Raw genomic sequence first — 25828 nt, 5'->3', positions numbered from 1 at the left:
AGCATACATACAGGTAGGGACAAACCCAGCCGCAGTTACATGTGGGCTCTTTGACCAGGCCCTGCATGGGAATGCTACTGTTAGGGCAACTATCAGCTCCTCAGGCACACACCCCCTCTGGAGTATAAACCCAAAATTCTACTGTCTTGCACTGCACAGGGAAATGTACAATGTAAGCTCATAAAATTTGCCCCCTATGTCAATGTGGAGAGGAATATGCAACAGCCTTTTGCCCCCAAGTTATGATTCCCACACACTAGTTTAGATAAAGTAAAAGCAAGTTTATTAACTACAAAAGATTTTTTTTAAGTGATAGCAAATAGATCAAAGCAGATTACCTAGCAAATTGACAAAAAACGCAAACTAAACTTAATATACTAAATAGATTTGGGTATGAGTAGCAGATTCGCACCCTAAGAGATGATACAAGCAGGCTGCAGATTCTTAAGGGGCAAGCTGCCCTTGCTTTCAGTTTAGAATCTCCAGGTTTTCCAATCCCTTTAGCCTGGGTCCAGCACTTTCCCCAGTTCAGTCTTTATTCCTCAGATGTTTTCAGGAGTCCTGTGTGGGGAGCGAAGGACACCAGATGTCAGTCCCCACCTGGTATAGCTTTTGCACATGGCGAGAACCTTGTGTTTCAAAGCTTGGTTCCCAAACCGGTCTGTGGAAAAACACTGACCTCCCAAGATGGAATCTAGAGACATGTGGTCACGTCACATGCCTTCATAAAGTCATAGCAGCCATTACTCAGAGGCTGTTTGTAGCATTCTCAGGAAGGCTCCCCAGATGGGAAATAAGCTCCTCCTAAGGCCTATTGTTTTTTCCTAATGGCTCATTGCCCTGAATAGGCCCTTCCACACCCACTATCTAGAATGAAAGCACCTTGTCTAGTAGGCATTCCCGAGGCATTTGAAATAGAGACATAGTTAATGTTCATAAGTTCAGATACAAAAATGATACATGAATACAAATAGGATAATCATAATCATAACCTTTTCAGTGACATCTCACATGACATAATTATAATGTATTTTATGCAAGATATCATAATCCTATCACTATGAAGAATATGGGGTGCAGTGTCACAGCTTTGTCCATAGTGGTCTTTGTGTCAGGTTTGACAGTTCACTTAGTTCTCAGAAGTCTAAGTAGTATTCTGTAATGAGGTGGTAGCATCAAGAATGTGGGAAAATTCAGTATGTTTATAACAGATGTGTAACTCTGTTTCCCCACTCAATAGGATATAGCTACCTACTGGGATTGAAGGGGTTAACTTGTTTCCTGGGGCTAGGTACGAGTCACATAGAGAGTAGGCAAGTCTGTGTTGATATGAATGAACTATTGAGAATTATCAGTATATGAATGGAGTTACCTTGGCGATAGACTAGAAGACCAAAGTCCTGAACATTAACTTTCAGTGATTGCTAGCCAGCGAGTGCAGAACATGTGAAAACAGTGTGATTACAACTTGACACACAGACCAGATGGGTGAGCAGACTGAGTTAAATAGGTAACTGACCAGGGCAGTGAGAGAATTGAAGTTCTGGATGGTTTGGGCCAGAGATGCAGGTAATGCCGCCAGCATAGACATGCGCATAAGCTTGTGTCATGAATCCAGAAGAGTGCATTTTGCCTCTGACGGTTTACCAGGAACAAGAAAATACACAAGTCTATTGGGGAAGCTGTGTATTTTCATTGTCCCTTTATGCTGCTTGGTCTGCATTTCCCCCATATGTATTCTGGATACAGGGTTCTATTCCAGAATAGCGCCAATGTATTCTTGAGAGAGTTTCTGTTCTCCATAATCCTGAGTACTATGATTTTATTGTCTGTATATATGATGGTATCATGTATGCTCATCTCAATAGCTCTAGTAAACCTGAGAGGCAGGTGGAGTTTCTAACCTGGTGTCTGCCCATCCTGACAGAATGGAGGATGTGGGCACTTGTAAATCTTTGTACTTTATGGTCTCATAACTTCTAAGGCCAGAAAGTTGTTCTCTGCTTCTTTCCAACCCCTGTCTTGAAACTGGCGCATAGCCATCTGGATTGATGCTTTCTATATCTTTGAGTTTTCTGTATTTCTGTCAGGTTGAAGATTTTCTATTCTTGTTCCATTGTCATATTTTCATGCTGCAGGGCTGCTCTGGGTAAGAAGTCAGTTATATACATCTCAGTTCCTTTCTCGTAGTGTGCTCACGAGTTGTAGCATTGTAATTTCAGCAGCATGTGCTACAGGCATTTTGGATCCACTAAGCAGTGGCTCTTAAAAAATGTTCTCTAGAGGTTTATAGTCACTTTCTACTGAAATGGTTTCCCATCCTAGATTCTCTACTGGCTGAATTGGTTTACCTATTTCCAGATGTAACGTCCACTGTTTATCTAGCATTCAATTTCTGGGTGTGTGTGTGTTGCGTTTCTTTGCAACTGGTGCTAGTCTGAGCTTTACAAACCATTAATTTTTGTTGTTTGGCACTGCACAAGTATCATATACATACAAAATCTCATCCTCTGAGTGACTGTTTACTTCCTCAATATGGTGGATTTTTTGTTTTTTTGTTGTCTGCAAGCTTTAGTATAATTTCTCTTGCCAAATTATTACTTATGACCCCACACGTGGGGCATTTTCCATAGCTTTTCTCTACTGTACCCACAGGTCTTCCTTTGAATTTTTTCTATCTCTTCTGCTTTGTGCATTTTGGTCTTGCATGAGTTTTGGTGTATTTTTTTCTTCGTTACATAGTGCATGCCTGTATCTGTTCCACTTATTCTCTGCATTTAGATGTGAGTTTGTTCATGAGTTTTGCCCATATGTGTAGCTCTTGGTAGAGTAGTGTGGACTCTTCTAGCATTCTCATTTGAGCTCCCACCTCTTTCATTCCTCTTGCTAATATATCACAAATTAGTTAATCTTTTAAAAGCTGCACACATTTTAAAATTCTGCATATTTTATTTGTCAAACTGACACATTATAATCACACCAGTTTCAATTATTTTTGATCATTTATTTCAAAATACCTTCAAGTATTTTGTTCTCTGTATTGTTACGGACAAAGATTCAGGAAATGTTTTTTGACAAATAGATTCCTTACTAGGCATATTAATACAGAACTTTGAGTAATAATTCATTTAAACTACACTACAGAACTGTATTGCCTGCACTCCTCAGAAACAGTGCAAAGGCTTCTTGGGGGAGTCAGGGGTAACGGAAGAGCAGAGGAAGAGGGAAGTAAATTGCTGAGAAGGAGCCTTGGAGGGTTGTTGGAGGAAAAGTATGGAACAAGGGTTTTGTTTTGTTTTTTTTTTGGGGGGGGGGAATTGTTTGGGAGCTTCCCTCATGCAGACCCTGGTTGACCCTACATCTGCCCATGTCCCTCCACCCCCACTCAGGCATCCTCCCTATCCCAACGTGGTTCTGCACTCCCTTGCCCATCCATTTCTGTGCCCCCACCCAGCCACTCTCCTGTCCCTATGTAGCTCTGCACCCCCTCCACCATTACGTGGCCCTGCACCTCCCTCCCCCCAGTGCCTCCACTCCCATTCAGCCCCTGCCCCACTCTGTCCTCTCCACACTAGCCCTTATGAGCTGACCCCCACCCCCAGCACCCCACACTGTCTCCCCATAGCTCCTGACCTCACCTGACAGGTGCTGGGAAGAAGGCAGGCTCTTTCTCTTAGCTAGCTGGCTGGGAGCTACTAAGGTGTTCTATCGCCAGGGTGCCCTCTGGTGGCAAAAGGCAGACTGCAGCAACATTTGGCAGAAGCTTTTTTCTGTGCAAAAAATTAAAAATATGTGCATCTCATTAATTATGTGCATGCACAGTAGTGCATAATTCCCCCAGGAGTAATAATTGCATGAGTCAACTATTTTGCATCTGATTCTCCAGATTTTATTATCTGAAGAGATAACTATAATATATAACACTGGGGGGGGCGGGTTAGAATCTTTGGGAGGACAGCTAAGATTTTTACTTAACTTCTTCAGCTGTTGCTGACATATGCAGATGCTGTTGGACACGGGCCGCCATGTGCTCCATTTTCTTGGGGACAGGATCTCGTAAGATGACCTTTCTTTGGTTGATTTGTAATATTCTTAGTTTTTTATTTCATGTATCTGCAGGGCTCACTTCTGTTCTGACACCATGTTCTTACTGCTCAAGGAAGAGAAAAAACAAGGCAACATTCATGCTTTTTCTTTCTCCACATATATAGACCTCTCTCACTTCCTGAAAGTACCATTGTTTAAATTCCTAGACATTACCCATATACATAAGTATACTGTTACGTCTCCCATCAGCTAATCTCAACTGTAGCCCATGGCCTCCTACCAAGACCAAAATTAACTCTAACCTAGGGCCACCAGCTAACCTTAACGTGATCACCTGCTGGCCCTAAGTGAACCTTTGTCTGGGGATGCATTCCATCCCCATCCTTAACACTATCCTATTCCCCTATCTCTAATCCTAGGCCAGAGCCCCTTCCAGACCAAACCATAACCCTAGCTTGGGGCAACCTACTGTCACTAATCCTAGGTGAGGTCCCCCTATAATCTGCTACCAGTTTCAATCCCTAACCTGTAGCTGCCTACCAGCCCTAAACCATAAGCCTAGCCCTAAGTGCACAGCCATAGCCTTACCTGAACTATAACTCAGGGCTGGCTACTGGCACTAATGGTAACAATAGCTCAGGGCCACAATCTCCCCCACTGTAGGCCTAGCCTGGGGCCTCTTACCAGCCCCAACCCTAATCCTGTCCTGAGGAACCTGACCATCCTCATCCCAGAGTCCCTTATGAATCGGAGCTGTAACACTAGGTCAGAGTCGCTTTCCACCCCAAATCCTAATCTGGCTCTAGGAGCCACCCACCATCACCAACCCTAACCTTTTCCTGGAGTTCTGGCCCTAAACCCTAGCCTGGAGCCATGTACTGGCCCCAGCCCTAACCATGGTTTGAGACCTTAACCCTAGGGAGGAACCTAGATATTGGAGAAGTGAGCCCACAGGATCTTGGATCAGGATATGTTGGAGAAGGCTTAGTCATACCACTAACAATGGTGAAGGAGCCCATATCATTAGGTTGCTGGTCATAGCAGGTGTCCACCAGGGAGTGATAGTTGACAATCTCGCTGTAGCAGGCTGGCACCTCTTTCCCAATCTGATCCTGCATCTCCAGGGTGGTCATGTACCTGCCAAGGATGATTCTCTTGTGGTCCTCCAATGTGCTGAGGAAGGAAGATGCTGGTAGAATCACTTGTTCTATACCTGTATCAGGGCATGTATGTTGACAGGATTGGGAAGTGGTTCCCTCCAGATGGACTCAAAGATGCAGCAGGCAACCCAGCCAACACTCAGAACCTCTGGCAGCAGGTGTGGAGAGGCCAGTGTCAAGTACAGTCTGTCCACACACTCCCATGACCAACTGGATTTGGTGTCAAACTGATGCTAGTCTCCTGCAGGAAAATCAAAGAACCTTCTTAAGTGTGTGTGTGTCAGTACCTATTTTCCCTTGTCAGGGCATTCTCACTTACCTGATTACCTGTTTGAAGGGAAGGCACAGGTGACTGCTGTCCAAGGCAAACATTTGTCATCTAATACCACCTTATCAGGCTGAATTTTAATAGTGGATGCCATATTCTTGCACAATGTAACAAATGAGTTGGCGGCAAAAACCTTTCCTGTTCTTCACCCCTCCCCACCTTTGTCCTTTTAAGGTCTGGATCAGAACTGTCTCCTTCCTCAGCAGAAGAGGTGGAGACTGTGTTCAAGGATGACTCTCTCTTAGCCTTTTTGTATCTCTTCCACTCCCACCTGGCTCTTTTGGCTTTTTTTCCTGTCTTGTAGAGGACCCTGCCTGGGGACCAACATGGAGTCCTCATCCTTGGACTCTCTTCAAGAGATGCTTAAAGTCCACTATTGGACATTCTGCATTGGAATTGCATCACTCTGGAGAATATTTCAAAACACCTTTCCAACTTAGCCCCAAGACCTGGCTGTGCCAGGGTCAGCTGATTGCAAGGATGGAGGACATCACTTGCCTTTTGAAGAGCCTGCGAAAGCTGCCTTGGATCTAGAGTGCTACTTCTGTGCTCTGCCATACAGTTTTAGTCATCTCATTACCAATTTACCTGAAGCTGGTGTACCCCCCTTTTCTTTTTCTTCTTTCATGGTGTTCAGCAAGAAACACCTATGGCTTTAATCACAGCTTCTGTTTCTACTTGTTCTTGAGGTGATAGACAAACATTCACTGGTAACGTGGCTGTACAGAGCCTTGAGCAGGAGTAGTCAGTTATTTTTTGTCAAGGTCCAGACGCCAGAGAAAATAATTAAAAGGAAAAAAAAGTTGTTGGGATCTGTTCAAAAGCATCTGGCAGTCTGGATTTGGCCTGTGGTCTGCCTGTTGACTACCCCTGGCCATAAGTGACTAAAGAAGTAGTTGCTATTTCAGCACACTATAGGGAGTGCCGGAAGTTAACCTTGCTCAGTAGCTGTTTTGGTACTGGCAAAGGCTTCATTAAAGGCAAACATTCTTGCATGTATATACATTCCCCCCTTAGTTAGAAGCTGCTGGCCACTCAGTAGTGAGTGCTGTCAGGGGTACAAAAGTGTCAGTCAGTCTGAGCACCAGTCAAATAGGGCTGCCGGGCTCAACCTGGGGGTTGGATCCCAATACAATTTTTGTACAGAAAGCAATGGGTCCCCTAAAAGAGGAATTGCAGACTGGAGGCCAAATGTCTTTGAGTTGTATTACATCAAGGGTCCCTAATGCAGTGCCCATGGGCGCCATGGCGCCCACTGGGGCATTTTTGTGCACCCGCAGAACACACTTCCACCGAAATACCATTTCTCGGCGGCGAGGTGTCTGGCGCCCACCACAGTCTCCTGGGAATAGCAATGTGCTATTCCCACAAGAAAGGTTGGGGACCACTGCATTACATCATTGAACCAAAGACACTGTATGAGCCTAATGGCTACAGTAGCTATGGTGGGTGGTTGTTTTTTCTTTCTTGAAGTTGTATGTGCTCAGTAATGAGGATGCTGAAACAACCGATTATGTAGTACAACTAAATGTCTAATCGTCAGTATAATACCCAGGGTGAGCCTATGTGAAAGCAGAAAATCTCCAATTGTCAGAAGTCCCCATCCCTATCCCTGTATTTATTTTGTAAGGTTTTATAAATATATGTACTTTGTTACATTTATTTTAAAGGAAAATATCTAGTTAGTGATATTAGCCTAGATAGGGTGCATTAACTGCTGTGCTGTAATGATTTATCTTTGGAGTGTTGTTCATAAAAAGGAATTTGTATCTGTGTACGCCCGTAGCTATCTTATGATAAAGACTAGTACTGGATTTCTAAGAAAAAGCGAAACCTATTGTTTCTACTGAGAGGGTTCCTATAGAAAGCCCAGCTGTAGTCTCTTGCAACTACAGGAAGTCATGATCTGTGCAAAACCCTTTAAATTAGAGGAATTCTGTGCTACAGAATTGGCAAGTAAATTGACTTACCTCTACACTGCATAGGTTGCATGGGGAGGAGGAGGAGAATATTAAAAGGTGCTCAGTTACTGCCCTAAAAAAATCTTAGTTAGCAAAGATATGGTTGGGAGCAAAGCGAACTGCCACTGACTGCTCCAGTGGAGGCAGCAGCTGTGCAAGGAGGCAAGGACTATCCACCTCTGCAAACTGCTGTGACAGCCCATGTGCCACAGAACTGAGAGTGATACTGGGCTGCAGAAAGTCAAAGTGCAACTGTCTCATGTAAACAAGGCCTCTGCATCAGACTACCTGCAGGGGTGAGGCCAGTAGGATTTGGCATTAACACCTAAATGTAGCATGTAAATCCTTCCCCTTTTATATATAACCCAGTGATTTTTAAGTAGACTAGTAACAAATTAAATGGTTCATCATCATGTATATTTCTTGCTTTAATTCATGCTGAAAATTACATATAGAGCAGGCTGGCTTTAGTTATAACAAATTGGTGAGCTGTGAAATCTAAGCACCACTTACAGAAACTCAGTTGCTAATGCTTATTTTATGTTACATAATTCAACAATTCAGTCTGATACAAGAAACTTGTCCTGTAAGAAATATACCAGTAATATCAAGGCAATATGTATTTTAATTAAAAAAATATTTCACACTTTTATACAAATATCCACAGGTAATTTCTAATCCTGGAATGATTTAGCATTATTAGTTGTGTTTGAGAGGATAGTATACCAGTGCCATGACTTGAGATATTAATTTTCAATTTAACACTGCCAAGACATTTTTTATTTTGCTCTTTTTATAAAGAGGGTGCCACATACCTAACCATATGTTTTGTTTTAACTAGGGCTGCAACAGTCTCAAAATTCCCATTTCTTTGCAAATGATGAGCTCAGTTTCTTGGGGTTTTGAGCCACTCGGCAAAGGAGCTGGGATTTTAAACACTGCTGTAGCTCTCATTAGGGAGACAGACTGACAATATGCAGTAAACAGCTATGTACACACAAATGTTGCAAAACAGGGGTCACAATGTAATTTTGGAAGTATATGATGGGAGGAAGGAGGAAAATTACACATGGGACCTGTTAACCTTGAAGCAAAAGAATGCAGCTTCTAAAATAACATTTTGAAAGAAACAAAGCTTCAAAAAGCCTGACTGAAGGAAAGAAATGAATAGTAGTACAAAACCAAACCCATCCACATAATTGGTGACCAGTCTTGCTTGCTTCAGTCACCCCAGCCGTCTGCATTAAAACAATAGACTTCTGGGGGAAGGTAAAGCTAGCAGCTTGTAAAGAAAATACTTTAACAAGTTTTTGCATAATTCTCATCCCTATGCAAAAAAAATTCACACTGGTCATTAGTATTTTTCATATGGAATAAGAAATCTGAATTATTTAAATAGTACCAACATTTTAGAATGTAAGTTAAAAAAACCAATAAACTCTTTAAATAGCTCTGTTATGTTACAACAATTAGGTTACTGAGCAGCACAACATTGTGGCACTATTCTTACAATTAACATTTAGCTATATTTAGGACATCACTCAGTAGTCTCAAAAGGGATCAGTGCAGAGCCATTGTTAAGGACAGATAGGAGCTTATGTTTTCTTTCAAGTGCTATATAACATTTTCAGTAGTAGACACACCTTTCTCTAAACATGAAATCCTTACAGAGCTGGAAAATTGTTCCAGAAGCACCTCACTTTTTGTATTAAGTATAAAAATTAAATAGAAAAACCTATACATGTTGGATGTACAAAAGAAAATTTAAAATATTCTCAATTAACACACACATTATGTTACAGGAACATAATTAGTCACAGAAATGAAGGGCTGCAGGGGGCCTTGAGAAGTCAAGTCCAGTCCTCTGCCCTGAGGCAGGACCAAGTAAAACCTAGACCAGGCCTGACAGGTGTTCTTAAAATCCCCCACTGAGGGGATTTCACAGCCTCACTTGGAAGCTTATTCCAGAGCTTAACTACCCTTATAATTAGGAAAGAAAAAAAAAACACTTTCTAATATCTAACCTCAATCTTCCTTGCTGTGATTAAGCCCATTGTTCCTTGTCTTGCCTTCAGAGGACAGAGAATAATTTAATCTTTACAACAGCTTTTAAGGTATTTGAAGACCTAGTATCAGGTTTCCCCCCTCAGTCTTCTTTTCTCAAAATTAAATACATGCCCTGTTGGTTTTTTAGTACACCTGTTCCTCATAGGCCAGGTTTTCTAAACATTTTATCATTTTTGTTGCTTCCCTCTGGACTCTCTCCAGTTTGTCCACATCTTTCCTAAATCCTGCTGCATAAACAGAAATAAGAAAAAATGCCCCCACAAACCCCTGGAATGAATGTTTTTATTTCAAGGATGTGTCAGTGATTGAAACTTGCATTTTAAAAAAGCACTGGCACTCTTCAGGAACTCTTTAAATGCAGTGAAAGTTTCATGTCTAACTGGACTTTCATATCCTATTTAAGAACATCCATACCAGTTTTAAAGTTCACTTAAGTCTTTGGCCTAATTAGTCAAAGACAAACGGTTGCTGCTAAAAAAAAAAATAAATACAAAAATATATACAAAAACATACAACTAATATTCAAGCCTTTTTTTTAAACCTGTGTATATTTGGTGTGAGAAAAATGGCAACATGACCTATTGCACATTTAATTTAAGACACTTTAGGTTAAGCCCTAACTACCATAGCTGCAGAGTCTTATGACAAGAATAGCATATTCACAGATTCCCCAAATTCTATTTGCATAAAGTGTGTCGAGGCTACAGTGTGTATATTGTGATGGAAATTTGGAGAATATATCTGGAACCAGATCCTGCATTCCTTGCACATCCATTAATGTCCAAGAATGCAGAAAAGGACCTTTTGTGGCATCATTAAAACATAATGTGCATATTTCATAGAATGCTCAGTTCAATGCACCATTTTATAAATGCAAGTTTGCCTCTTGTCTCTGACTATCTGGAAGTTTAAATAATGCAGCTAAATCAGTCAAGCAATCTTAAATTTAGTTGTGCAAAACAAAAGCTTCAATATAAGTAAAAATATCTACAATCAAAAATATAGTTCCATATTGTATGTAGGTCTGAGTCCATCAGTATTCCATTAATGAAGAAATATTAAAATTGTCTGAATTGGGAATTGAGGGGGGAAATTTTCCCTAGGAGTAGCTTTCATTTTCATTCCATTTTGTAATCCATTGTTTTTTCTCAAGATTCTCTTTATGTTCCCCATCTTTGGTCTGTCGCTCCTCTTTCCGAATTCTTACAGCATGGTATCGGGGGACACTGTCATCGTACCTGGAGCGCTGGAAGAATCCACACTGGGAAAGGGAACAGTTTAAGATTAAATCACAATCAAAGTACTGTAAGCATAAAAGTCTAGAATTCTTTGCTTGCATTAGTACAAAAGAAATGGCTTCTCTCAAAGAAGTGACAGGCAAGGTAACTGAAAAGTTTTTTTTTTTTTTAAATGCATGCGGTCTACAGATGTGAATCTCTGACAAAGTCTTTAAAGTACAACTATCAGCAGCAGGTGAAAGCAAACTACACAATCCAACAAATTCAAGAGTGTAAAACAAATTTCTTCCATTAATTTTGTAAGGCTAATTTTAGATGCATAGTCCTATAGCATTAATTCCTGTTGACATCTGTAGGACTGCTCATGAGAGTGTGGGTGTGTCTATGCTACAGTGCTGCTGCTGTGCCACCATCGCACTGCGGCATAGTTGCTTCCTGCAGCGACAAGGATTTTTTTCCATTGTAGTTAATCCACCTCTCTGAATGGTAGGTAATTAGATGGAAGAATTTTTCCATTGACTTAGCTGTATCTACACTGGTAGTTAATTAAATCTAACTGTCACACAGAACAGTTTTTCCACAGACTTGAGCAACACAGCTAATTTGTAACTGTAGACTAGGCCTTTGCATTGCAAGATTAAAGTCCCAGTTCAGGAAAGCATCACTGTGATAAATATGGCAGTTCCTTGAAAAATCCTTATCAAATTAAGTAAGTATCTTTGGAGGCAGTTGTATTAAATGCAAAGTTTGTGTATTGTTGTGGGTCAGGAATGAGATGTGATGCGAGGCCTGGGAGATTAAAGGACTATATGGAAAATGTGCCACACAAGAATGGACTTCTGGGTTGTGAAGTGGATTTTCTGGGGAATGCTTAGGGCAGGGCTTCTCAAACTGGGGGTCAGGAGGTTATTACATGGGGGGTCATGAGCTGTCAGCATCCACCCACGAACCCCGCTTTGCCTCTAGCATTTATAATGGTGTTATACATTAAAAACACTTTTTTATATATTTAAGGGGGGTTGCACTCAGAGGCTTGCTGTGTGAAAGGGGTCACCAATACAAAAGTCTGAGAACCCCGGACCTAGGGGGGAGAGGTTAATGTGAATTCCCCCACCTTTGGTAATACAAACTCTTGGCCTTTTAAAGTTATGGGCATTTTCTGTGGATTACCTGTTCCGGAGATGAGATCCCAAGCCCAAAATGCATAAACAAACATGAACTGCTCAGCCTGGGTTCTTGTGAATTTGTAAACCATGGAAAATCCAGTTGTGGGTTTTGACCTCTGGTAAACTTTTTAGCATACATGGAGCTTTTTATTGTTGTCTTCTCTGTAATGCTTTCACCTTAATAAATGCGTTGGCTTAGGAAGAGCTGTGTGCTACTGAACTGCAGACGCTAGCCTATCTATGCAGTCTCGCTCAGAATATCAAAGTGTAGAGGGAACTGGGAAGCCTTGTAACCCATGGTCAGAAGGGCTGCACACACAGAACCTTTAAGTGAGTGGCCTCAGGAATACAGGTGCAGTTAATCTGAAATTGTGATAATTCCTAGTCAAGAAAGCATTTAAATACATTCCTAAAGTTAAGTGTGTGCATGTAGTACCTTCCTGAACCTGGGTCTAATCCAGTTCCCATTGAAAAACTCCCACTAACTTCAGTAGGCATTATATTAGGGTCTCAGGAGCTCAAAAGCTAAGACTTACCAAACAACCTTCTGAATATAGTTGTTTGTTTTAAGCCAATATTTGATTATAGGTACAATTTATTTTGTTCATTCATCTGTAGACTCAAACTGAGTCAAGGGATGCATTGCATTTGATTAGTAAAAAGGGTGCAAGAGTGTACGGTCAGAGTGGGAGATGTTCTCCATTAAAAATTGACTGAAGAAAAGCTGGGATGAACAGTTGACCATGGAGGCCCTGGTCTTCCACAGTTATATATGCACACACTTAACTTTGCACAGTGAATAGTCCCACTGAGGTCAAGCATATGAGAATGGCTTTTCAGGATCAGGGCCTTAGAAATGAAGTGATATGCAGACACAGAGTAGACAGAGTTTACTACAAAAGCTTTCTGAGCAGAATACTTAAATTCAGTGGTCTACTGCAAACTTGTAAGAAATATTGCTCTTTAATTATGTAATACTGAAAAAAGAGTCTTTTAAAGATGATAAATGGTAGGAGAAAAAGTTGAAACCAGTATTCAGGTATATAGTTTTCCAAATTCTGGGGCTGTTCAGAGGTTTGATTTAAGCTCATCTCTATTATTTACCCTTTCATTGTGTGCACAGTGTTGACAGATTTTAGTTAGATATACACACACCACATTTATGATTTCCTGTTCTGAGCAAAATTTACTAAAAGTATAAAACATTTGGCAGTTTTCAGGAGAAGAAAGCATGTGTTCCGATCACAGCAGAGTATATTTTAGAATTTCTTAAGAAGCAACCAAAAATGATTAAACCTTTATCAGTTTCCACAGCAATTAAAAATAATTATAAAGAAATGCCTTTTCATCATGAGCAGCACAAGGCTTTTAGCATGCATAAGAGGTTAATAAAGCAATTCATGTAACATCCAAATATCAGGAAACACTAACACAAAACCAGGGAAACTTTATTTTACATCTTAAAAAACTTTACTCTCTGTGGTTACCATGTGTAAAGTTTGAAAATTTAAAATACTTAATATACAAATGCTAGATAAGTTATTATTTCAGTGTGTAAAATTCCACTGTAGCAGTTAAGATTTTTTGTTGAAACAGACAAAAAGCATTGAAAGTAATATGTAAGAGCCTGTGTCTCTTCTCATGCACTGAAAAAAGTGATTATAAACAGAGTAAGCAAGCAGATATTGATATTTTGAAACCCAGCAGCAAGCTTCCCATTGTTAGCCACCACAACCATAGCATGTCCCACAGCTAGAAGTTAAAAAAATATTGATCAATTACCAATTACAGAAGTAGATCAATACTATGCATCAGAAGTAAGCCTCTCTTTATCAGATGGCTGAGTATGGATCTCAGCCTTGTGATATGTGGCATCATAATGATTTTTCTTACTTCTCTTGAAGAAACCACACTACAAGGAAGCAAGGTATTTAGTCAATTTTATGGATTGGTATGTTGAGGAAAAAAGTGACAACCATTAAACCATTTTAAAGCCAATTCACAAGACAATCAAATGGGATGGACAGTAATTTTTACCATCCCATCCCTTTCACAAGAGCATTAATTGTGAACATAGATGAGAATGGAAAAAAGGTATTTCAAAACACTTCCCAGGATAATCATGTCCCCTCTATGCAGAACCAAAAAAACCCCCAAAACCACCTCCTCTAAGCGAGAGAGAATGTGTTACACCATGTTCTAGTTCAAAACTAATCTGTCAGAATCCTAGGGCACATTGATGTCGACAGCAGGCAGAGTCACAAATCTTAGCCAGTTGTTTAGCGAGCATTTTAAAATATCTAAAACAAGGTATTGTAAAAATACAGATTAAGTATTGTTAACAACTAACACTAGTACTACAGAGCAACCGGATATTATTTGAGACCCAAGAGTTTATGGATTGGCTCCAAGTAAAGAATACACCAGGTAAGAGAAGGAATACCACCATTTTCACACATTTTAAGACACCCTTACAATGCTCAAATGGTCGAAACACAAAAGGGTCATGTGTATGTCCTTTGCTTTGAGATGGTCACTTATTTTCTTCAGGACTCTACTGTCCTTCCCCACAATGGCTGAAAGTTCTTGTTGCTTTTACATAAAAAATTAAGTAATTTATCATTTTTGCCCTTGTGGTGAGGTAGGCATATTATATTCTATTTACTAGAGAAAAGTGTAAGCTTCATAAGCAGTTTCAATTCTTTCAGTATAAAATACATAGATAGATCTAGATCTATTTATATTGAAAGACTAACAACTGCTGAATACAAACCACACACATGTGTGCAATGTTAATCTCATCTCATAATCCTTAGTAGTCAAAAAGTAGCACTTCGAGTTATTAAAAATTTAATCAGAAGCAAATTTTTTTGGCAGTTCTGTGCTGTTACTTTGCAACAGAGGCTGATGTACCTACTGGAAGAAAGCATAACAGGACAATCAAAAGGGAATTCAAGGGCACCTTACGAACTCTGAACAAGAGCACCCTTTATGGTCAGCAAAGAATAGCAGCTGTTCAAAGAATGAAATTTTCAAGTGAAATTCCTCAGGGTCTCTTCTGAAGACATAGTGGAAGTGTCAGAGCACCAGATGGTACCAAGGACTGAAGGGATTTTCCTAATCCAGGCATTTGCTTCCTTAGCAACAAGGATGAGTTAGGAATTTTGGAGTGTGGGTGGGAATCAGGAATAAGAGGAGTGTATTCTTCCACTTAAAACTAGGATTCCTGCCCCACTACTGGTTTCCCCTGACAATGGTGGCTCTGTAAGGAAGCAGAATTCTTAGGTGATCTGCAAATGGGATACTAAGCCTAAGAACCAAACCAGCAAGAATGAAAGAAGAAGGCCAAACAGTTATGTTTTTGTCTTTATAAACAAAGCTTTAATCTTGTATTAACTTAAAAAGGAGAAAGTAGGTTTTAAGATACTGCATTATTAGCTTCTCAACACATTGTACATAAAGTAACAATGCATTCTGTCTGGGGTATTAATAGGCATCTAGTATCCTCATAATATTCTCAAGCCACAAGAATGTATCCAAATAATGTTTTATCAGAACAAGAAGCGTTACTGTTCTAAGTACTGTAGCTAGTACTAATTTGTGATACATGCATTTTGACAGTTTCAATGAACAGGCCAATTTGAAGTGGTTTGAACTGTAAACCCCAATCAGATCTAATTCACATACCAGTCAAGTTAAATAACATTTTTTACAATATAAAAAGTTAACATATCCCCAAAATTAGGATTTATAAAAGTTTGTGTACAATAGCTAACAAATAGAAATGGTTCCAGAAGTATTTCAAAAACGCCAATAAACATTTTAAACAAACATTTCCATGCATTTTTTTCAGCCAAATGTTGCAGAAAGTGAAATTATTACTATTAATTTTTACTACAAAGCAAAAATACAACTTCACTGGTCATTTTCCAAGATGAGAAATAATTAAAATAAAACACACCTTGATTTTAAAATTAATTTTCAGTAAGGTTTTTACTAGTAGCATAAAATGAAACTTGTTTAATGATTAAGTAGACAGCGTCCCAATAGCAATATTTTGAAATGCATTTTTGGAGTTGCTTAACTAGTTTTCTGCCTTATTTCATATGTTGACTTGTACCTGAAAAGATAAGAGTGATTTGTAAAATAACTCACCTTCCATAGTAAAAACACCAACAGTGCGAGCATCAGTATTCCAGCAAGAATAGCCACCAAGATGATCCACAAAGGCACTCCTGTATAAAGTGCTACTGTCTTTGCAGGAAAGACAGTAACTCGCACCTAAGGGAGGGGAAAAGTTTTAAGTAAGGGGGATGCAAAGTTTAACAAGTTCCTAATTGTAAACCAAAATTCACTTCTACAGTAGTGCCTTGAGCTTTCTGAGCTATGGAGGCTAGTCACTAGTCTGAAGAGGACATTATGTCTCCTACAATTCTTAAATACCTACTTGAAGCATTTTTTACCACCCAGTTTTCAAGAGCAGCAGCTGACTGTGCCTGGCTCTTGAGAATGAGGGTGGGGATTCCATAGGACATACTCAGGTTAGATGTGCCAGTGAATTCTTCCAGACGAATAGAAACTCAAACGCATGTAGGGCCTACAGCCCAGAAGTACTGAACTGTTCCCTAGCTGAAAGCTCCATGCCAAAGACAGCCAGGAGAGTATGAGAAAAGAGCCTATGGGGAAGTACTGGGTTAAACTAAACATTCACCAGAATCCTTCCTGAATTATAATATTTTTGTGGATGAGGTTGGGGAAAGAGATGTTAAAAAATAAATAAACCTGCCCAACTCAAAGCAGGGACTGTCATTTTATTAAGTTCTTGAATGTCACACAGCACAATGGGGCTCTGATTCCATCTCTGCCAATGCAACGCAAAACAACAATAATCTCCCAGATCTTCAGTAATTCTTCTTTTTTTTTCCCTCCAAAGAAGTATCTAGTCCAGAAGACTGACCTGGAATTATGTTATTCCTCCTCACAACCCACACAGCATATAACTGGATTAATTTCTACTGGGTGATCCATTCAGCATCCCACAGAATTAGAAATACTGCAGCATGGGAGGCAGAGAACCCTAATATGCATATTTTCTCCTTACCTGATCGGCTCTTGCAACCACAAAGCTCTGGGTTTTGCAGTAGAAAAACCTTTGCTACAGGTAAGTCAGCCTCCTGCAAAGCCAGGACCCATGGCTTTCCACAGCTTGGGGGGCTGGAAAGGTGACCAAATCTAGCTAAAAATGACTGTGTACAACCTACAGTGTTCACTCTCCTATCATATAGGATGCCTCTTGCTAAGGAACAGAAAGATCTATGGAACCAAAGGTGATGACAGAAGCTTCTGGATTAGAATGTTCACTTTATACAATATGTGATCCATTACTCCTAAGGAAATTCTGTGCAATATTTTAAAATTCTGCCAAAACAACATACTATAAGTATGCTATTTTCAATTATTTTGGTAATTTATTTCACAATAGCTGTCAGCAAGTGTGTCTGTAATAATACAGACACCAAACAAGATCCAGGAAATGTTTTTTTGACAAATAGATTCCTTACTAGGCATATCTATGGCTCTACAGAGCAGATGGCATTACTAGTATTTCCATATACGTCAGACACAGAAGACTTTAAGGATATGTCTACTCAGCAAAGGAAAAACCCACAGCTGACCTGTGCCAGCCAACTGGGGGCTCAGGCTGTGGGGCTGTTTTGCTGCTGTGCAGACTTCCAGCCTCAGACTGGAGCCAATACTCTGGGACCCTCCCACGCCGCACAATCCTAGACTCTAGCCATCACTGTAAATCAGTGTGTGGGGCTTGGTGGGGTGGGTGTCAGGATCCAGGGAGCGGGGCAGCTCCACAGACAGTGACCCCCTCCGACCCCAGCTTTGGAGCAATGAGGGGAGGAAGTGGTGAGTGAAAGGGGAGAGTGTGCAGAGCTTCCTGAAGACAGGGGAAGAGGAAGTCCTGTCCCAATCCAGACTAGCAGCTGGAGCCCTGCACAGGCTAGGGCATCCCCAGCCCTGCCTCTCCCCAGCACCAGGGTAGTGGGCAAGAGGGACAGTGTCTTGCAAGCATGCCAAGTCCTGCCCCCTGAGGCAGTGATTTACATCTCCCCTGGCAGCTCCTGACATACCCACTTGGGACCACTGCCTGGGAGGGCACATAAATCAATTATTCTGTAGGGAAAGAGAAATCTCCAGGGGACATTAGTCTGCACTTGCACAGTGGTTCAGAATTCCCCCAGGAGTAATACATATTATATACACAGGAAACTTCACATGTACAAACCATGTTAAAGAAATTTTGAAAACTCACTTGAGCACCTTCATTTGTGAGCTTAATGTTTTCAGCTGCAGCAGGAACACTGATTGTAGCCCTAACGAGAATATCTAAGTAGTTCAGCTTAGAATATTCCTGTTTCAAAATATAATGAGGATACATTAGAAGAGAAAAGACAGGAGAGTGTGCAAATGCCTCAAGAATAGCAATAGAACATACCTCTAGGAAAGTACTGTTCCACAATCTTGAACGCAATACAACCATTGCCCTTCTGTCCAAGCCTTGCAAGGGACATTTTATATTCACACAGCGTGCACTCTCATTACAGTCCTGTAATTTAAATAAATATACATATAGACACACTTCAAAAGTCACATTTTACAGAAAAATATTTGCTACAACTATTTTAACCCGTCTTGTAATTTTTCAAAGAAACAGGAAGATGTATGTCTTAAGTAGACTTAAAGGTGTGGTCCCTTTAGAAGGACCAATCCTTGGCTTGCTGAAATCAATGGGAAAACTTATTAATTTCAACAATAAGATTGGTTGATAACATCCATCCTAATATGTTAAAATGTAGGAATCAGTCTGTGAATGATTTCTTTACTTTGTTCTTATTAGTTATCCTGCTCCCTGTTAAAGTCCATTTCTGAAAGCTAAATGCTTACCTAGATACATTGCTAATTAAATCTAGAGATATGTACTCAATTGTTCTTTTACAGCAGTCTGGAAATTATCCCAATATACCAGAGAGAATAATATTAAAAAACAAGTTATAAAAGTCAAACAGAATATCTATACAACAAAATGCCTTCCTTCACTTGGCTAAACCTAAAAAGGTTCTGTAGGAGTGAAGGGAAGGTAAAGAGATTGAAGAGAAATTGTTGTTTTGCTATGGAAATGCTTACCAGGGTCTGATATTTTCTTTCTGAAAATACAGACATTTTTTTGCCATCATTAGTCTGCTTCTCTGCAATTTCACGTTTCCTTCTTGACCTGTGGGACTCCTTTAAAACAAAGAATTATATGTTGATACACTATATGAAATGGATTATTAGGCAGAATAGAAATGTGGAAAAGACTCTTTGAATATTGGGCATTTAAATATTTAGTTTCTTGGGAGATGTTAAAAAGCAATTCAAGTACTAAAGGGTAGTGGTATTGGCCAAAAATCAGGCATGTTTAGTGTCAGTTGCAGTTCCCATAATATAATCCCGTTTTCAATTATTTATATACTGTAAACATAGCTCAGGTAAAAACAAGTTTTCCTTTTTTAGACTTGAACAGAGCTTCAGTTTCAAGAAGCAGACCTCGGAATAAATACAGACAAATCTGAAGCTGTTTCGCCCCAGTGTAAAACATTCATTCCTCCATTAATTGGTTGCATCACAAACGTATTTCCTAAACCTGACCCTCCAAGTAAAAATATGGAGACGAAAGAAGAACATGGCGAGAATAGGGCTAATACAGGTGTCACACAAGGCAAATGTATGCGTCTGCTGCATGACCACCAGGATTCCATATCTGAGCGCAGCTGCCAGAGACAGTATTTCTATGCATTCCTGCTAGCACTGAATGCTGCTATCACAGCAATTATAGGATTTAAGCTGTAACTTAAAAAAGTGATCTAAACAAAAATGGAGAGCAGTGAGGCAAAGTGTTTCACTTGCACTCAGCTTCAAAGCCATTTCATTTTTTAACCAACAAGTGAGTGAGTATGTGCTATTCCTACTACGCTCATTAGAATAGTTTTTTTCCTTAAGTTGGTCCAATGAAAGATATTACCTCACCCACCTTGTCTTTCTAATATCCACAGTCCAACACACAAGAAAAACACTGCATATATTCCAAAGTAGGCAGATACGCTCCTGATAAATTTGTTCACTGAGTATGTACAATAAAAGTGTTGCACACTCCCAGAGTTACTAATTAGTTTTCAATGGGAAACTTACAAGTTTTTACAAAACACTTAGAGAGTTCACGTTGTTTAGTAGAAGCATATGAATTTAATATTTTTTTGGCAAGTCAGGTAATGCATTTAAAAAGGAAAGACATGCACAATCTGTCCCTTGGACAAATTCTGCTCTCAGTTATACCCGTTACACATGTAATCAGTTTGAAATAATTGGGATTGCAAGGATATCAGTGAGGACAGAATTTGGCGCACACACTTTAGAAGTACATTACATGTACAAAACAAAGCATGCATTATGCATCCAATTATACTCGGATGGTGAAGAGATTATTTACATACCTAGCTTTAAAAGTCCTTTTAGTTGTGGTTTATATCCACTTTAAAAAAAAAAAAAAATGGACTTAATCCTGCAATTTCCTCCACGTAGAACTCTCACAGAATTCAATGCAAGCAATGTGTGCAAAGGGCTCACAGGATTTGGACGGATGTTTATTATTGTCTACCCTTTGTTCTTGGGTAAATAATGCCAAATTTCAGTAAAAATTATTTTAGCGTGTTAGTGTAAAAACAGACACTTAGTTTGTCCTTGTTTACCCATTCTGTTGAAAGCTCTTTTAAAGCAAACATTGGGTTAAGTGAAGTCTATTAATAAATTACAGAACAAAGAAAAAGCATTTTCTAGTTAAAGAAATCACATAAACTTGTGTGATTTTTTTGTCTGAAAATTACTAAAACAGACAAATAAAGGGGAGAGGGGGGAATCTCTCTTTTCCATTTTGTGCATTTATAAAACTTTAAGAACGTGAGTAGTTCCACAGATATCAAACCACCCATTCCCCACTCTTCTTGCCTATTTTCTCCTCTGTACACTTTGAAGTTAAAAGAAGCCCAGACCCTTCTCTACTTCTGCTGAACACCGCATCTGAGCTGAGAGGGTACGTGGCTGTTGCTCTTTAAAGCACTGATCCTGGCTCTCCTCACTGGCTTCTCCTACAGCCTGGCAACAATACTTGGGAGTTTAAGGAGCAGTTGGGCAGTTCTTCAGTTGAAGCTTGCTATTGGAGAGGGTGAAAAGATGGTAGAGAGTAGAGAAGGGCAGGCTGAGAACAGAGTCTAGCAATTTCAAAAACTTCCCTTCCTTCAGGATCCCAGCTCTTTCAGGCAACACTTTGTGGCCCTCTTAGAAAATCTAACTTCGGTACCAACCCTAAATCTCCTCTGAAGGCAAGACGAATTTTGTCAGGGGGGCTGCAGGCTTGGCACTTTAATTTTCAGCTGAAGGCGACACACAAACTGGCTGCTGGCAAAAGGTCAATTAAGTTTATGAGGAACAAGAAAAAGAAGAGGTTCAAGCAGTCTAAGCTGGCTTTAAAAAAAATGTTTTAAAAAGGTATAAATAGTTGCCCTGTTTTCCTTATCTCTTCACCATGAACTGTTTTTCCATCATGGAAAGGGTCATTGCTTTATTAAAAATATAAATTAGGTTTTAAAATGGTTTTGCTTTTAAATGTAAAATGAAGGAGCCATAGTCTAATAGCTATGGCAGGATGTATATTAGCATAGGAGATTGATGCACTTCTTGAGTCATTGAAGATACAAAGCTCATTCCAAGGCAGGCACCAGTATCCTACTAACACACTCCCAGTTGTGCTTTAATGTTATATGATCTTGCTTATAAACAGGTGGAAAGTACATTAACATACCTCAAGTCCCAAAGAGTTTATTTCATTTTGAGGTTCACAAGGGATTTTCCCCAATTCTTTGGAGTCTACTTTCATCAAATAAAGTAGCCATTTGCCATTGCTGATTTCTTTTGGCCACTGGATGTCCAAGGAAGCTGTGCCAAATGTTTTAAGTGGTCTACCCAAGTTAGTTATCTGTTAGGAATACAAAAATCCACAGATTCTCTTATAAACTAGAATTTACAGCTACAGATCTGCACTGACACTTATTGAAGAAGGGTTTTTCTGGTATTAAAAATAAAATCACAGGAAAACACAAATTCCGAAGATACCATACATTTTGGATTTGCCAAACAACTTCTGATTGGAAATAAAAGGTAGCAAACCTTCCTAATTATAGACATTATCACAGCATAACGTTCTGGATGATCTAGTAGACAATATTGTACAACAAAAATCAGGAGAAACTAGATTTGCTAAAGTTTTATTTAAAAGTTCTATTGATAAAAATAAAACTAGAGTAGTTGCAAGACTTAGTCGATGAGATCTGAACAGAATACAAAAGGTGAAAAAGTAAGCAAAAAGCATATATAAAGCCTGTGGCTGGCCTGGCTGATAGCAGCCATATATAGTATTAAAATGTTTTCCAGTGCAGGAACCATTGGGATGTCTGCTCCCTGGCCCAGTAGTCTCTGAAAACGTAAGTGGGATCTATTCTCCTGTAGGACAGCAACAGGAGCCAGAATGTTCTGGCGGTAGCAAAAATGTGCTCAGTTATAGACAAGCAGAAGGATTACAACTATAAGGGAACATCTGGTGCCACAGAATTACACTTCTGTCCGTTTTGCTCCAGCAGTATGATAGTTGTTTTTGAGTCAGAGAGCAATGCTGCAACATCTAGACCTTTGTCATCACTGAGCCACAGAAACTACAAACCACACCAAGTAGTCTGCATTACTGAATCAGCTATATTTAAAGAGAGCTGCAGAAGGAAGTCTTCAGGAGCCCAAGGCAGGGACACAAATGATAAAGAAAACGGATCTAGGTGCTCCTGAACTTGAGACATGCTCCTTTCCCTTCCCCTCAAGCCCCTCTCTCCAACCCTCTGACAGAGGCCATGAATGCAGAAATTAACAACCTTGTCATGTGTCCACTGGGGGCATGAGGAGAGGAGACCAGGATTCCAGCTTCAAAACACACCACAGCCTGTCAGGATGTGTTTTGGAAGGTGGGGAACAAAGGGGTGGTTCTGATGCAAGACTAGCCAGTCTTGAGAAAAAAGGAATGGGCTACACTGAGCAAGTGTGGAGCACAAATGTGTGGATGGAGGGAAATACATGGAGCAAAAATTTACATTCCCAACACTGGAGAGCATTCAGGAACCTGCAGACCATTTCAGATCCATGGATTTGAGATCCTTATCTTAGTCATTAAAAGGCAGAAGGCCAAGAGAGTGAGCTTACAGGGCCATATTTTCAAAAAGGGCTGCAACACAGCTGGTTTGTGGATGCTCGGCTTTACGTGCACAAATATCTGCACATACTTTCTGAGCACTAACGCTGGGCATACCATTGATGGGTTTTGTGTATGTAAGTTTTCTTACCTGTAGGCATGGATGCTTATGCTGGAAAATTGTACGTGCAGGGGACTGCACACAAACAAATGGAAGATGCTTTTTGGAAGTGTGAACCTAAACTTTCAAGGCTGGAGGAAGCCCCAGTCTTGATGGGCCAGTCAGGTTGTGTGTTATGGAAGTGAGGAGGAGGTGGTTAATGGTGATGATTCGGGTGCTAGGGCAGCCATCTTCGAATCAGCCAGATTTTAAAATATTAACATAAGTGTCAGGAAAAAAAAAAAAAATCAATCATGAGTTTTTAATAATCTAGATCAACTCACTCTGAATTCATATTCTATTATGTTTCCAACATCATCTTCAGATTTCATAGCACTCTCACCGATTACGTTACCTCCAAAGTACACCTGGGAAGGCTTAGCAACTCTGTTCAATTTTAAAAAAAAAAAAAACAGATCATATTTTAGTACGGGTTGCAGCAAAGATTCATTCTCACATTGATTTGTTATGCTAACTATAAACACTTACCCAGTGAGTGACAAAAGCAATTCAATAACCACTTTAGCAGTAGCAGTAATTGGAGCCAAATTAACTTGATTGCTTGTTCTATAATGAAAAGGAAATGGCAGTGTTTATTTTAAATTTTAACAGTTTTCACATTACAATAAAATTGCCTTTACAAAACAAATTGAAGCCATTCCTTAATGTTTACAAGTATATGGGAAAACACTAAGAGAAAAGGTAAAAACAGAAAAATCTTACGTTTCCAACTTCAGATTAACATCCAAATCAGTTGTGTCAACATTAACTTTGGTTGTACTTAAAATCAGATAAAAGGTTACCTAAACAAGAAAAAAATCCACACAATGTGATGTTAGGTGAATACATTTTTGTGAGCACAAACTTTGTTTTATATGAAAAAAAATACGTCATAGAATTCTGAAATGTTGAAAACAAGGATAGGCCCCAAATCAAACCCCAAGACAAACACCCTTGAACTTAGGGAAACTTCAGGACTAGGTCCAGAATCTAACTTTATATATTAGGCCCAACTTTAATTAAAAAAAGAAAAAAACAAGCCACTCACATTGGAATTTCTCTTGAAAGGATTTCCAAGTTCACACTCTGCTTGAGAACCGTTTTGATTGGCACCACAAGTTAATTGTTTTTCCTGAATTAAAGATATGCAGAAGTCAAAACACAGTAAGTATTTAAATATATGTAATATACCTTTGTCCTGGTTTTCTGGATTACTTACAGGATAAGCCCTCAGCTCTCTGAAAGCAGAGTAGGTCAAGCTATCTGGAAAAGTTGCAACAAGTTTAGCTTCATGGGCATCTTCACCATCTTTTTGGAGATTTTTTGCATCTGATGGATTATTTGTCACAGTTATTTCTAGAGCAATATCCCTCTGATCTTTGAGGACAAGCACCGGAACATTGTTCTCACTATGGAAACAAAATATAACAAGTCTCACACATTAGGGAAAAAAAATCCCCTCCAAACATCCACCCAAGTGCAGTAATTTTTGCTAATGTATAAATTAAGTCTTACATTGGTAAATAAGCAAATCTGTCTTCATTTCCTTCTCTGGTACAGAATCTGTATTGAAGTTTTAGGCTGCTATTACATATGTTGTCTTCTCCACATCCTTCTTTTAAGAACTGCACCTATACAAAAGCCAAAAGTCAGTTTATTTTAGGACATACAACAATACTAAAATCTATGTTCAAAAAACAAAACATAGTTGCTGATATATGCTACAGTTAGTTCAGATCCATAGACACTTCATAGATCCTTCTTTGCGCAGAAAAGGCCCTAGTCTGACTTCACCTTTTCAGCTATAAGGAGATGGGGACACTATTGCTTTGTTGGAAATGTATGCTGTTGCTGCTAAGTGAAAGCATCAGGTCATGTGGAAATACAAAAACTGGGCGAGTTTGGGGCCCACTGTTTCCAAGTGATATGTGCCTCTCCTGCTCATTACTTTAATGGGAGTTGAGCAAACACAAGTATGTCTCCTCAAGCTGGGGACTACAGCCCTGGCTTGAAGTGTAGACATATCCCAAGTTCCAGGGCACCCTGACCCTGCAAACAATTGCATAGTGCTCGTGTGATGTAGGACATGCATTCACAAGGATGAGACAACTCAATTAATTTTCACTTGTGACCAAAGCTAAATTTCAACCTGAATCTTCTGGGGTGCAAAGTTAGTGTGTTAACCAGCTGTGCCATCTTCACTTCTGTTTTAAGAGGATGCAGGAGCACGTTTTAAATTTCTGCTACCACAAGTGATGAGAGCCCATATAATCCCAAAGCTGAGGTTATAAATTAATTGTATATCATGTGCCTCCTCACTTACTTCTCTTTGGTCATAACTTAGTTCTTTACAGCCTTTAATTCAG

At 39.7% G+C, this 25828-nt stretch overlaps 1 protein-coding gene and 1 long non-coding RNA gene across 4 annotated transcripts in view; one reads left to right on the top strand and one right to left on the bottom strand.

Moving 5' to 3' along the window:
- Positions 1-25828, top strand: part of LOC144271943 (uncharacterized) — a 42339-nt gene that overhangs the window by 10066 nt on the left and 6445 nt on the right. Inside the window, exon 2 of the long non-coding RNA XR_013347467.1 lies at positions 16901-17128. This is a non-coding gene — a long non-coding RNA (uncharacterized LOC144271943). The remainder of the gene's footprint in view (positions 1-16900; positions 17129-25828) is intronic.
- ITGA6 (integrin subunit alpha 6) overlaps positions 10663-25828 on the bottom strand; it is a 32911-nt gene continuing 17745 nt past the window's right edge. For 2 of the 3 annotated variants that reach the window (XM_077829609.1, XM_077829610.1), the window contains 12 exons: positions 24978-25093; positions 24682-24871; positions 24511-24594; positions 24186-24265; positions 23952-24029; positions 23747-23849; positions 21872-22045; positions 19162-19260; positions 18473-18583; positions 18290-18388; positions 16123-16248; positions 10663-10824 (listed from right to left, as the gene is read on the bottom strand). In XM_077829609.1, coding sequence (XP_077685735.1) covers positions 10663-10824; positions 16123-16248; positions 18290-18388; positions 18473-18583; positions 19162-19260; positions 21872-22045; positions 23747-23849; positions 23952-24029; positions 24186-24265; positions 24511-24594; positions 24682-24871; positions 24978-25093 — 1422 coding nt within the window. Of the gene's footprint in view, positions 10825-16122; positions 16249-18289; positions 18389-18472; positions 18584-19161; positions 19266-21871; positions 22046-23746; positions 23850-23951; positions 24030-24185; positions 24266-24510; positions 24595-24681; positions 24872-24977; positions 25094-25828 lie in introns of all 3 variants that reach the window. The other variant, XM_077829611.1, reaches the window with a different exon arrangement.

This window comes from Eretmochelys imbricata, chromosome 11, assembly GCF_965152235.1.
Source record: "Eretmochelys imbricata isolate rEreImb1 chromosome 11, rEreImb1.hap1, whole genome shotgun sequence".
Taxonomy (NCBI): Eukaryota; Metazoa; Chordata; order Testudines; family Cheloniidae; genus Eretmochelys; species Eretmochelys imbricata.
This window is presented reverse-complemented; position numbering and strand designations above follow the sequence as displayed.